The 13,965-nt window shown below is 37.2% G+C and overlaps 1 protein-coding gene across 1 annotated transcript in view; it reads right to left on the bottom strand.

The window, feature by feature from the left end:
- The window catches only part of LRPPRC (leucine rich pentatricopeptide repeat containing), an 88,355-nt gene that overhangs the window by 3,685 nt on the left and 70,705 nt on the right, over positions 1-13,965 (bottom strand). The window contains exons 31-36 of the mRNA XM_072331971.1: positions 13,078-13,166; positions 9,106-9,310; positions 5,716-5,855; positions 5,417-5,532; positions 2,802-2,876; positions 1,365-1,449 (exon numbers count right to left, since the gene is read on the bottom strand). Coding sequence (XP_072188072.1) covers positions 1,365-1,449; positions 2,802-2,876; positions 5,417-5,532; positions 5,716-5,855; positions 9,106-9,310; positions 13,078-13,166 — 710 coding nt within the window. The remainder of the gene's footprint in view (positions 1-1,364; positions 1,450-2,801; positions 2,877-5,416; positions 5,533-5,715; positions 5,856-9,105; positions 9,311-13,077; positions 13,167-13,965) is intronic.

Raw genomic sequence — 13,965 nt, 5'->3', positions numbered from 1 at the left:
TGGCCTTCTGAATTTTTGTGCTAAAGGCTTCACTGCTGATCATTTAAACTGACAAATGAAACTAACATAACCCACCACTGCAGAAAATATCCAAGACAGAAGAGAAAGATGTAAGAGTAAGAGGTAGCTAAATACAGTGAACATGTATAAGTCATTACATACATTTTGGAAAAGAATACAGTAAACACTCTCTATTTCTCTCCCAGGTATCCAAAGATAATACCTCCTTTGTAAAACATTCGTAAGGTGGAATAGATAATGCAGCAGTATCCTAAAATGACTCATCCAGCCCAGCTCTGCTACCGTAACTGACGTGCATGGTGCCATGTGATATGGGAATGGAATCAGTATTCTATACAAATGAGATGCCTGTACAGAAAAACCTGGGAACAGCTTTTATTTGTGCAGGAATCGAATGCCTCCTCTAGAAATGGTTATGAATCAGCTGTCTCCACCTAGAGAAATGACAGCAACCATCTCTTCATTTACATGTAGCTTTGAAGGTTAGATACACTCTAACCGCTGTTTTAGATGTTTAGAGCAAGTCTTAGTTCCATTTCTTTATGAAATGAGAACTTCTGCAAAGTGATTAAACGCAGTGAATCTTGTATGCCTTTAACTCTATTCCGTTATTATACCATTTTGCTTGCAATGCAAGTGTGAAGTGTTCCCTCCTTGTAATAAAACTGGAGGACTATACAAAGCAAAGAACATGCAAGCAAGCTTCCAACTGAGTATTCCCAGAGAGGCTACCTCTGCTGATTTCTCTCAAGCAAGCACTGCAAAAACATGTATTTAAATAAGCAACTTGATTCTTAGAGCTGTACCCCTCTGACTTCAACGATAAAGAGATTAGCACTTGATATCAACTATTTACCTAAATCCAAATGAATTCATCTACAATATTAATTTTGGCTAAGTTAAAGCACTAACAACAGCAAGATCATGGCTTCGCACACTACTGGTAGAACTAATCACTTAAGATTTTGAAACAAACATAAAAGGAACGAGGAGATATACTTTCCATTTAAACGAATCCAGCTTTTTACGAGTCATTCATTTTTTCATAACATTTCTCTTATTCATTCAACAAAGCCCGTATGTAGTCTCTTTTTAACAGTTTCCTTTAATCAGCTCCCCGTGTAAAGGAGTCGAGGCTTCAGTCTGTTAGTTGCTTCCCAGTCTAATAGCTAGGTCCATACCACAGACACAGCAAACTCATAGTACCCTTTCCTCCACCCGCAGCACCAAATAAAAGTTACAACTTGAACAGCGCAGATCCCATTCCTCTTCTGAAGGTTTCCATGACATTTCTGAATGCCTCATGATTTGTTTTTCACTAAAACCCAATTACATTAAATTACCGTAACATCTTAAGAGCTGCCGGTATGCTGTTTCCAAATCTATGTTGTCAGGAATCAGTTCTAGAAGCCTCTCGATCTTCCTTGCCTGTGAGATTTAAAGCAGAGACAAAAGGACCATTAAATACAAATAAAACTGCCAAAAATACAATAATTATTTGCGAACTTTTCAAGAAGAAAACTGAAATGATTACAAAGAATTGACCGTTCAACTGATACAGTATTTACTTTCCAAATTACTATATATGGTTAAGAAATGGCTAAGGGAACCCAGGAAGCAAAACGAACCAACTATGGGATCAAAACCTGTATTTTCAAGACGACACGGTTTTATTTTTATTTTTTTAAGGAAGCAATTCACAATTCACGTACTAATGAGAATATGTCAGGATTTCAACCAAATTTAAAAAAATTCAAACCACTCAGCAGCCTTCGTTGACCTAGAGGTCAATTCTAGCCATGATCAGTGCTTAAAAGTACTCAGATCACTGACTAATGCGCTTAAAATTGGAGCCTGCCTCCCTCAACCTCTGACTCCAATTTCAAACACACAGAAGTTACATCTGTATCGCACACTAGAAACTTCTCTTTGTTACACAAATTCCAGGCCAAAAGCTAGAAAATTCCAAAATCTCTGATTTCTTTCACCATCATTTTTACAATAGAATTTTTAATCTGCAACTGTATCTTTAATAGGAACTTCCACAAAATAAAAAAAAGCATTTTCTCCCATCTGAGAATTATTCTTGTTTTTCTATAAACTGTCTCCTGATACTACTCTCCTATGTGACTGGTCTATTGTTTTTCTGTTCCCTTTTTTCCTATTACTTTGAAGCAGAATGTACATGGAAAAGAGGGACTGCAGTAGGGCAGGTACACAGCATATGTGAAATTACAAGGAACGAGCACAAAGCCAGGAATCCAAACAGATGCTCAAACTAGATACGTGTATAAACCACCATAACAGGTAACATGAAATGAGTCTTTTAGTGCATATACTGAAGCATTTAATCATTAGAGAGGGGCTGAGACACTAACTTGCTTTTGTATTTGTATAACACAGACAACAAAATAAGTGTGTTCAGGTTGCAATACAGAATAGCACAATAAGAACTGAATAGCACAATAAGAAAATAAAAGCATGAAATATGTAGTATATAAAGTATGACATACATTACTTAATTACAAATTACTGAAACAACAGAAAAGTATTGATTACATTCTACTTTTCATTATGCTTCATAAAATAAACCATTCTTTTAAATGTGACTGGCTCTGCAAATTAACCTTTTTCCTCAATCTTGAGAAACCTCATAAAGCAGTCAACTCTGAAGTTCAAGACCCAAAATACTTCAGCAAAAGTTGATTATGTAGTATATACTAATATACTACAAATATATGTATTACCTATACAGTCATAGACATGATAAAATATTATACCTGTCCAGTCTTAGATGCTGCTTTCACCATAAAATTCACAAAAGCTCTCTTCTCCTCAACTAATCCACCACACCTCTAAAGAAAAAGAAATAGTTAATGTAGCTGCCATGAGTAGGTTAGTGATTAAAATAAACGACAAAACATTTCCAAATGTAAATGTTTAAAATAATATTTTTATACTACCTAGATACAAAGTAAATAGATGACAATTAAAAAAAATCAAAAAAAAGAAGAAAAAGCACTGAACAGAGGAAACAAGTTCCTTTCATGCACAGTTTTGGTAAACGTTGCTTTTAAAACCATAGGTATAAAGTTTGTTTAAAACAAAAGGGGAAAGAATTAAACTAATACTCCAACGTACCACAAAAACGAGGTTTAGGACTGCAAAAGAATGAAAAAGAGAAACACTATTCCTCTCCAATTATACTGCCAAGCATTCACAAGTGAGCTAGGGATCATAAGGTTAATTATACATTTAATAAGGTGTCAGGGAGATAACTGCTCGTTTCTTTATAAAAATTAAAATGTACAAAGCAAGTTCTCTTTAAAGTATAATTACCTACACTTAAGCATACAAAGGACTGATTTCAATCTCTCTATTTTATAAAAGGCTTTCACTGCAATAGACAGTGTTTGAGGGAGAGAGAGAGAAGCTGAACTTAAAAAAAAAAAAAAGTTTGAGACAGAACAGATAAATCAAAAATCTGTTTTACTTGAGAAATGAGGGCAAAACAAAATATACAAGACAAGGCTTTAGATTATGCTCCTCAGAGGTGTCAGTCTCAAAATTCCTACAGCGCACAGCGCTACTTATAATTTGCAAGGTATAAGTATCCAAATGCCCAGGAAGAGAGGTATCCTGCATGTGAAAATACACATTAAAACAATTTGTACACTGAGTAGGTCTGACATCTTCAAATGAGAAATTTTGCTTTATTCCATAATGAGTGTAGTACTGTCTGTGCAATGCTGTTTAACAAGCTCTTTAAGGTGCAGGTGAAAAGCTGATGCTTCATTCCATCAGGGAACCTGACACAAAATCATTGGCACCCGTGTGCTGCCAGCGCTCTGACAAAAAATTGCTTCATAGTAATAAAGAGGCAAAACATTCATGGAAAAACTTGGAATACTCTCTACCAAACAGTCTATGTCCAGAAAGGTTGTCCACAACCCCTTATCAAACTGAAATATCAAACACTTGATTTTCATCATAAAAGTACTCTCCTGCCAGGGAGTACAAAAAACTTTGCTGTTGTTCAAGGATTCTGCATGAATTACTAATATTTTGTTAGATTATTAAAAGAAAAATACATTATTTAGATTGTGGTCTACTTTCCATTGTCCGAAAAAACAACGAACAGTGGCCAGTGATTATTACTACCTTCTGGTTACCTATTAGTCAACACTTGGTCCAGAATAACAGGCAATGATTTTCTAATTCAACTCCAGATATCTCTATAGTGTATGTAAAACAGATTTTGTCATACATGAAGGTTTGAAGTTGAACACTCGTCACATGAAAAATCTGTGAAACTCTTAACTGACATACAGCAAACCATGTTATTTCTAGCACGTTGCAGAGCTCTGTACTTAATTCCAGCAGTTGGATACTGCTGTAATAAAAATTACTACTCAGGTGACCAGCTGGGTACAACAATAGTAAGAATGAAATATAAATATTCCAGACAGGACAATATTCAAATAACCCATCTTGTCCTGCAGCAGGAACCACACTGAACACACTTGTCAGCATGTGTTCCTCCTTTAAAAAAAGGTTCTGGAAAATCATGAAGCACTTGCTGCAAGAAGCAAAGGTGTTCTGTAACAGCTTAAAACACGCAGCTAGTGAGCAAATAGCATTCATGACCAAGAGGCGGTAGCAGGCCCTTGTTTAAGGCACCCCAAGTAGGCCACAGCACCATGTGGCTGTTGAACTGCCAGGAAAAGGCTGGCTGCCTGGAGCCACCAGTGCTCAGCAACCACTGCTCACTCTGCCTCCATCTTGGCTTTGTCCAGCTCTGCCAAAGCAGAGAGAACACGGTCATCGTTCCCTGACAGCTACTAAACTGAGTTGAGATTGTCTCCCAGAAATGAGCATTTGTCTTTCAATGCACGTGTGACACTCAAGTGAACAGAAAGTCATTTGCTCCTAATAAATCTTGAATACAGTTAATATATACAATGTTATAAAAACATAAAATATCAAGGCAACAAAAAGCAAACACTTCTACTTTGGGAACTGTAGCCACAAGAGGTGTATTGGGTTTGCAGTATCTAAGAAATTATGTGATGAACAGCAAGGAGATGGTTAGCAAGAAACAACGCTGTCTAACACAAAACTTAAGAAAAAATACTTGTTTTGGGTAGAATTTCATGCAATATACCCGCCTTCATTTCCTTCATGTTGTTAGAAGACAAAAAGCTTCCTGACTTAAGCACCTACTGCTTCTGCTAGTACTACACTATCTCACGGTTCAGAATCATCTGTGTTATTCATGCTGTAATTCAAAAGCATACTAGTATTTGCCTATGCTACGTAACATCTCTTTTTCATAATTTCTCAGTTTACCCTTGAAGAGCGCTATGCATTTCTGTACCTCTTGTTATGTCATTACCTGTAGTAGAGATCTGGCATCATCCACTCTGTCTGCACTGACATATTGAAGGAAAAGATCTGTGACAGGTCTGTAAATTCCAAACTGATTGGCTAGTCGTTCTGCCATCACGCCAACTACAAAATGATAGAAAATATTAGGAAAACAGAAAGGAAATAAGGAAATTCTTTGATTGAAAAGACACTTTTGTAAACTTTAGTGGCATGATTTATGCTGACGGAGCAGATTTTACATGTAATAGCTCTTCTGTAGCACATCTGTCTAGTCAGAATATTTAAATACAACTGCAATTAACTTACATTTTTCCAAAGCCGGCTCTAATCCTGCCTCAGACACCTTTCGTAACAAAAAGGAAATATTTTTGACAGGTTGATCAGGATTCTGTGCACCAGAGATAAGCAGAGGCTCAAGGTATTCCACCGCAGCATCAAGGTCATTGCTGGGAAAAAAAAATAAATTAAACTGGCTTGATTTCTGAAATCAAGATTTCTAAACCTATAGAAGCAATTATATTTAAATTTTTGTTTCTTCCATTAATGCTATACTTCCCAGGAATGGTTGATTACCTGTGACTTCATTCAGATATTGTGAAAGTGAAGCCGTTTACGACTGAATAGGTAAATTATGCTGTGAGTCAAATTTCTGAATTACCTTTGACCTTTAAGAACACCTAAGTAATATTCTTCCCTTGCTTAATAAAGAAGAGTTCTAGTTAGCTGCTGTATGGAAGTGTTCTGTAAAGCCAGACGATAAAAATCAAAACATTAACAGTATCTGAATAATTAATAAAGACAACGCACGTATTTTTTTTATGCTACTCAATTAATTATTTAGGCAACTCTTCCCATTCATGCCTTTTTGGATGCAAAAAATGATACTAAATGCCATCTGGCCACTAGGCTTCCCTAAATGCTTTCATCTTAAAGCACAATGTAAAAAACGCTAATTAAATAATGTAAGAAGTATTCATTTAAGTGAAAGCTGTACTTCTAGCACTACAAAAAGTTCATACGACATTTCTATCAGTCCACTCTAAAAACAAATGTAATTAAAAAGAAATCAAAGCATGGTAAATGTCTTTAGATGAAGCAGAAACACAGAACATTTGGAATCTATGAATAATGCTTTGAAAATGACATCAGATTTACAAATGCAAAAGTACTCCTAAGAACTCCGGAGTTTTTCATAGTTTACAAGGTGCAGCTTGCAAGATACGTAACAATATATAAGGTGCTTGTAATTTGTGCCTCTGCTAAGTGTTTTCATACAGCTAAACTAGATTTGGTATGGGAGAAGTTGATGCTGCTTGCTTAAACTATATCTGCATATAGTGAGTTCCTTAACTACTTCTTTAGCCAATCTGATTCTGGTTATGAACAAGTCATGACTTTGCAAGCCTTTCAGGACATAGAATTATAAAAAAAAGTATGCAGCTTTGGAGACTAGCCCTGAACTCCTCTCTGAATTGTTTTAACTTAGGGAAAAAAATCAGTTCACTCCTATTGTGTGCCAACGGCCACTTGGATCTAAGTATCTACAGAATTCAGTTCCTTATGTTTTTTCAGAGGCTGAAAACAGTGAGCTCACTACTGGAACCAGCTTGCACAGTTCTCCTTCAATTTAAATCATCTTGTTTTTCAAGCAACTTCAGCAAGTATACTCTCTGGTCTGGTATGCCCAAGGCAATGAGGTATCTCTTACATACTACACAGTTATTTAGCTACTAGACAAAGGAGCTCTACCTGATCATAGAATCATAGAATTACCCAGGTTGGAAATGACCTTGAAGATCATCAAGTCCAACCGCAGCCTAACCAGTACCCTAACTCTAAAAACCCTCTGCTAATCATGTCCCTGAGCACCACATCCAAATGGCTCTTAAACACATCCAGGAATGGCGATTCAACCACCTCCCTGGGGATTCTATTCCAGTACCTAACTACCCTTTCTGTAAAGAAGTGTTTCCTAATATCCAACCTAAACTTGCCCTGGTGCAACTTGAGGCCATTTCCCCTCATCCTGTCACATGTCACCAGTGAGAAGAGACCTGCCCCACTCTCACTGTAAGCACCTTTCAGGTACTAGAAGAGGGCAATAAGGTCTCCCCTCTGCCTCCTTTTCCCCAGACTAAACAGCCCCAGCTTCCTTAGCCTCTCCTCATAGGGCTGATTCTCCAAGCCCTTCATGAGCCTCGTTGCTCTTCTCTGGACCTGCTCCAGTACCTCCATGTCTTTCTTGTGCTGAGGTGCCCAAAACTAAACACGGTACTCGAGGTGAGGCCTCACCAATGCCGAGTACAGGGGCAGGATGACTTCCCTAGTCCTGCTCACCACACCATTCCTGATACAAGCCAGGATGCCATTGGCTTTCTTGGCCACCTGGGCACACTGCTGGCTCATATTCAGCCAACTGTCCATCAGCACACCAAGGTCCCTTTCCATCTGGGAGCTTTCCAGCCACACCTCCCCAAGCCTGTAGGGTTGCCTGGGGTTGTTGTGACCAAAATGCAGGACCCAACACTTGGCCCTAATGAAACTCATTCTGTTCACCTTGACCCATCGATCAAGTCTATCCAGGTCCCTCTGTAGCGCCCTTCTCCCCTCAGGCAGATCAACACTCCCTCCCAACTTAGTGTTGTCTGTGAACTTACTGAGGGTGCACTCAATCCCCTCATCCAAATCATCAATGAAGATGTTAAACAGAAGCGGCCCAAGCACTAAGTCCTAGGGCATGCCGCTTGTGACCGGCCACCAACTGGATTCCACTCCATTGACCACAACTCTTTGGGCCCAGCCATCCAGCCAGTGCTTCACCCAGTGTAGCGAGCGCCCATCCAAACCACAGGCAGCCAGCTTCTCTACCAGAATGTTATGGGGGACAGTGTCAAAGGCCTTACTGAAGTCCAGGTAGACCACATCGACAGCCTTACCTTCATCTGATGAAACCAGTTTGAAATAAAATAGGAGGATATGTAGGCTTACTTATAGAAAGTGAGTGCTATGACCTTTTATCTGAAAGTGCTTCTCTCATGCAGTTTTAGGGGAAGCATAAACTAAGTATGGCATCACCGTATCCACTAAAGTAAAAATTCTGGACAGAGTAATAACGAAATAAACATTTGAATGAAAGAATAATCCAAGTCTGGTGATAATTGACTGGATGGAAACTGCAGCCTAGAACAGCACAGGAGATAATTTTTCCTCAACTTTTCAATATTGAAAAAGGTGTAAAACAACCCCATAGAACTAGAACTGGGCTTTCCCATTTTGAGGGTAAACACTATCATATTTCATCATTTCAATTACTGGAATGGTTTTTGTTTCTGTGCATAGTTGAACATGCAAAGTTCCAAGTTTTTTTGTACATATTGATGAAGTAACTCTATTTGACATGCAGATTTCACAGGGATTGTGAGCTAACACCAAGGAGAACACCTCATGTGAAGTGCTAAACAGAAGTATCAAAGCTAATTACAACAGAGAAGACTTTATGATCTCATAAACACCTCACAGCTATCCCTATACTACATTAAATTATTTCCAAATCCCAAATGTATTTGTAAAATAAGATCAGAACAAAACTGAACAGCACAGTACTCAGCCTGGATTTTTAGCATCTAGGATAATAAGAATGGAAACAATGAAATAGAATATAAGTTGATTTCCAGGGCAAGTCCAGGAAAAACTTACTTCTTTGTGTGAGCCAATGCAATAGCATTAGAAATTAGAGAGGAAGACAGACCAATTGACTCTGTGATGCTTTCCAACATGTTTTCAAGTGCTTTTAAGCTCCTCAGATCTCCTTTCATTGCTAAAGCCTGAGTAAGAGCAATAACCGTTGGTCTAGAAGGCAACAAGCCACTGTCAAGCATTCCTTGGAAAGCAGCAACAGCATCTAATGAACGAGAGGACATAAAAGAGAATAAATTCAGATCTTAGTTTTTAAGATAATTATGCTTCTGGTATCATTAATCTTACCTTCTTAGAAACCTGTATAGAAAACAATTCTTGTGCTGAAACGATGCCCCCTACCTGTGATAGAAAATTATAACATCTACACAAAGAACTTTCAACAGCAGTGTAGGATACAATAATTTAATATTTACTCAATAAAAAAAGCATTAAAGTAAGATTAACATTTAATTTTTTTATTTTAACATCCAGCTCAGGGGAAGCAGCAATGTCATATGTCTTCCCTTATGACCTTGAGGTCAGAATGTTTGTGGTTTGCTTTTCTCCAAACAAGCTATAATGAATTTGCTTTAATGGAAATAAAAAACATTGCATACATAAGAACTAAAATTTTATTTGAAAAATTACTTCACTATTGAAATAGCTTAAGTCTAATACTTTAAGTGTTCACCAAAACTTTAAGTGAGCAATTATAAATAAAAGCATGGGATATGCTTCCATACAAGCTTCCATACAAACAAAAAACTGGACTTGTTACCTCTAGAACTGATGATAGCAATCACCCATGTTAAAAACACCCCCAAATCAAACTTCTGTCTGTCACACATTCCCACAGCCCAACACAGATGCAGTCACTCTCATTTACCCAACAAAACTTCCCGTCAATTTACATTATAGATGAGCAAACATGCACAATGACATGCCCCTCTGGTGAAACATCTCTTACTCCTTACCAGCAGAGGCAGGATTAATCACAGATAATAATTATCATACCAAGGGATAACACTTCTAACATAACATACACCCACTTGAACTTCACAGCATTAACATTCCAATTCAATATGCAGGTACTGCAGAAACCAAATATTACCTTTTATAAGAGAGGAAGAAAAAACATCCTGTATGCCTAACCTTCCTTCCCATTGCATTTCCCTTCTGACCCATTTTTTCTTCCCTTTTTCTTGTTTGGGGAACATCAGGGGCAATATTACTGAAATCTAAAAGCAAACTTAACACACCACACATATAACATTCACGTTGTCTTCTGCCTCTAAGTGTGGACATCCCTTCAGCTTGTAGCATGATCAGCCTTCTCAAGAACAAGGATGGAGTAAGACTCGGAAGTTGCACGTATGTAACACTACGTTTTTGCCTTAAGCAAAAGCACTCACTACTAATCTAAACTCATAATATAATCCCTTTAATTTTCAGTACTTAAAAGAAGCTAATTGTGCTTGTTAAAGTCTACCATTTACATTTAAAAAATTTTTCCTCCAAGTTCCACAAATTCCAGACGATATAGCTTAAATTTTGACTTTTCAAATAACCCATGTTCTTGCTAGAAGATATGAAAGCTCCTTTGAGGATACTTAGGGAGCTGTGTAATTTATATTATTATTATTATTATTAAACTGTACCACATTATATAGTAAAGAAGGATGGTGAACTCTCTGAGGAAGTGATAAAGCATGCAAGTTTTGCAGAAGTGAAAGCTCAAGAGGTATGTCTGCCATCACAAGATGCAGGTTAAACTGAACTCTCTATATTAAGATTTCAAAAAGACTTTGCTCTAAAATTGTTGAGTGATCTGTAAGCCTCAGAATATGATCGATATGGTCAAAACACTTGGTAGCTTGCATTTTCAAAGCTTCACTTAAAAAAAGTAATCTTTAAAATATAAACAAAGATAATCTCTAAATATTCTAATACATTACCAAAAAATGCTTGTTCAGAGCACAAAGTAAAGGAAAATAAAATAATGCAAGTTCAAGCAATTCAAGAGACTTCTTGAAAAGCTTTCTATTGCATAAAAAGTAACATTTCTGGAGGATAAGAAGTGAGAGGTTTGAGGTGGCAAAAATCTAGGATTCTAGCTAAAAAGAAAGCAGTTAAAGGAAGATTGCCTCAGTACAGAAATAACAGCGATTCCTGAAGAAGAGTAGATTTGGTAGTGTTATATTTAGGATCTGAACTGGCAAAACTTAGTGTTATACCAGAGAGAAACAAAAGCTGAAAATTATAAAAGGACTGCTAGAAAAGTAATGCCTCCTTTCTTATTACATTGGCCCTAAAACTCAGAAGCAGATGTTGGTGTTACAGAAGAGGTTGAACCTTCCCACCAATATTCCATGACATTTTGTTGCCATGAGACAGATGGCAGCAGGGGGACAGTATGACAAAATGGTAACTGCAATGGAAATGCAAACAAAACAAGCACATGTCATTGAACACAGCACCCAGTGACATACTTCCACACTTGCTGAAAGTTTATGGAGACCAAAGAGCGGACATAAACAGAGAGAGGCAGTGAGTGGTATGTTTTAGAAGCAGCAACAGTGAGTCACCTACACTGGTGGAGGCTTTTACAAGCATGGCATGCAGGCTCTTGTTTATCACTGGTAGTCACCACCATTAGCTGTGCTTTTTCCCACTGAAAGAGTGCACTTTGTAGCTGAGATTTTGCTTTATCAAATAGTGTTATTGTGTCCTTTGTATCTGTTGTTGGTTCCATGGAAATAAATAGGAGATATCACTTTCAGAGTGACCTACGTAACAAAATCAAGCATAGGATTTAGGTGAAGGATTTCAGAGCTGCAAAAGTAAGACTTGCCAATGCAGTAAGTAAAGCAATTGTGTTCACCACAAATACTTCAGCTGATGACACCAGGCAGTGACATCAGACTGAAATGGGGAGGAATCTGAAATAACAGAAGTTGATCAGCTGCAGGAAAGACTGCAAAAAGTATCTAAATGCTCATTCTGAAGTATTCTAATATACCAAATATTATATGGACTATGCAGGAATGCAAAATGGAAGATGATAGTATTTACTAATGGCACAGTCAAAAATGCACCTGTGGTATGGAAGACATCAGTGCAATATAAATTTTTTCATGTAGCTGCTCTAATGCTACAAGAAATTGTTGAAAACATGTACTGTACTTGCAGAAGAGTAAAGAACAGCACAGTAAAACTATACAGTTGCAGAGTTCTCTCTCACAAGAGTTCTGCTAAACAACTGAGCATGTGAAATGTAATGCTGTAGAGACAAACATTCTAGGTTACAAAACCAGCAATTCTGAGAAGTAAAATAACACAACTTTGAACTTGACCCACCATCTTGTTGTGTACCCTCACATACTCTTCAGCCACCATTTCCTCTTCTATCACGATTGTTACGTTAAGATGAAAGTCAACCTTAATATTTTGTTACTGTTGGTATTGAGAACTATTAAAAAGTATTTGATTAAGTTTTTAAATCAATATTATAATCATTTAGTGCACAATCATGCACATTTAACAGTCAATTTAACTCATCCGGTATCTCACACAAGCACCACAATATGCAAGAAACAACTGCTGGGAATTGTTTCAGATGCTCTAAAGTATGTTAATTTCCAAAGCAAAATGACTTGTGCTGTGAATTTTAACGCACTTGAAAGCCTGTACTTTCTCTCATTCTGGAGCACAAATTTTGCATGTCTGAAGAGCCGTGATTCATCTTAAGAAAACCCATCTTGTGTTAAATGGAATGGAAACTGGACTAAGTGGTCAAATGACAAGTACATTCATATTCAAGCTGTATTATAAATGCATGTACAGTAATTTACGTCTCTCAGCTACCACAAAAGGCTCTTGATAAGCAGGTAATTTGCTAAATGGACTCCTTTATCCAAGTATTCGAAGGGCGTTACAAGAAAAATCTGCAGAGGCATTAATGTGACGTAAAGGTCAAGCATTGTGACATACCTTTCAAATAATCCCGCCTAACTTGCGATATGATGAGGAGGCTGCTGGCAGCACTGTTCAGTGTGAAGCCCTTGATGTGGGTCTCAGCACTAAAAGAAGCAGACATTTAGAAAGGAATTACTGACATGCTTCTGATACGATAATAAATGGTTGAGCACCAAGGTGAAATTATAAAAACTACTGTTCGTATGTTAAAAATATTGCTGCAAAATATCGACCTGGAGACAGCTTTTGTGTTATCCTGTCAATGGTTATAGAAGGATAATTTTTTTTTGCATTCTGACAGATGACAAAGTTGGAAGTGAGCAACAAAAGAAACAAAGTACAAGATTTTTTTTAAACAATCGGTTCAGATTCTTGAATGCTGACATATTAGATGACTAAAATAACTGCATGCCCTGCATTGTTCTGTTGTATCCTAGGCTGGATACTTTTTCTTCTTTTTTCAATAGTCACCATAATTATAAAATGTAAAACTATTCTTTCAGCAATAAAAATGAAACATTTATTTTCAGCGCTGTATATTTTAAACATAAACTAAAGCATATTATGAGCTAACACCATATCATTTGGTTGATTAATTTTCAAATTTCTGTCATCTAGATGTATACGGATTTTTAAAGTGAACATACTACGTTTGCTGCCTTAGCCGTGGTAAAATTGCATTTGGCTTATCGATTCTTTATCTCTGATAAGACTGCAGTTCACATACCTGCGGTAAAGAGAATCTTTAATAACAATGCCAAAGCTTTTCTATCAGTCTGGAAATTAGTCAAGAGAGACTAATCAGTCTTCACATTCATCTGATATTACAAAACCTCCCTCCCTGTTGCTCAGTGACGTATAGCCACACTTTTAATCTACGAGGATAACTTTACAAATGTTAAT

This window comes from Excalfactoria chinensis, chromosome 3, assembly GCF_039878825.1.
Source record: "Excalfactoria chinensis isolate bCotChi1 chromosome 3, bCotChi1.hap2, whole genome shotgun sequence".
In the NCBI taxonomy this organism is placed as follows: Eukaryota; Metazoa; Chordata; class Aves; order Galliformes; family Phasianidae; genus Excalfactoria; species Excalfactoria chinensis.
This window is presented reverse-complemented; position numbering and strand designations above follow the sequence as displayed.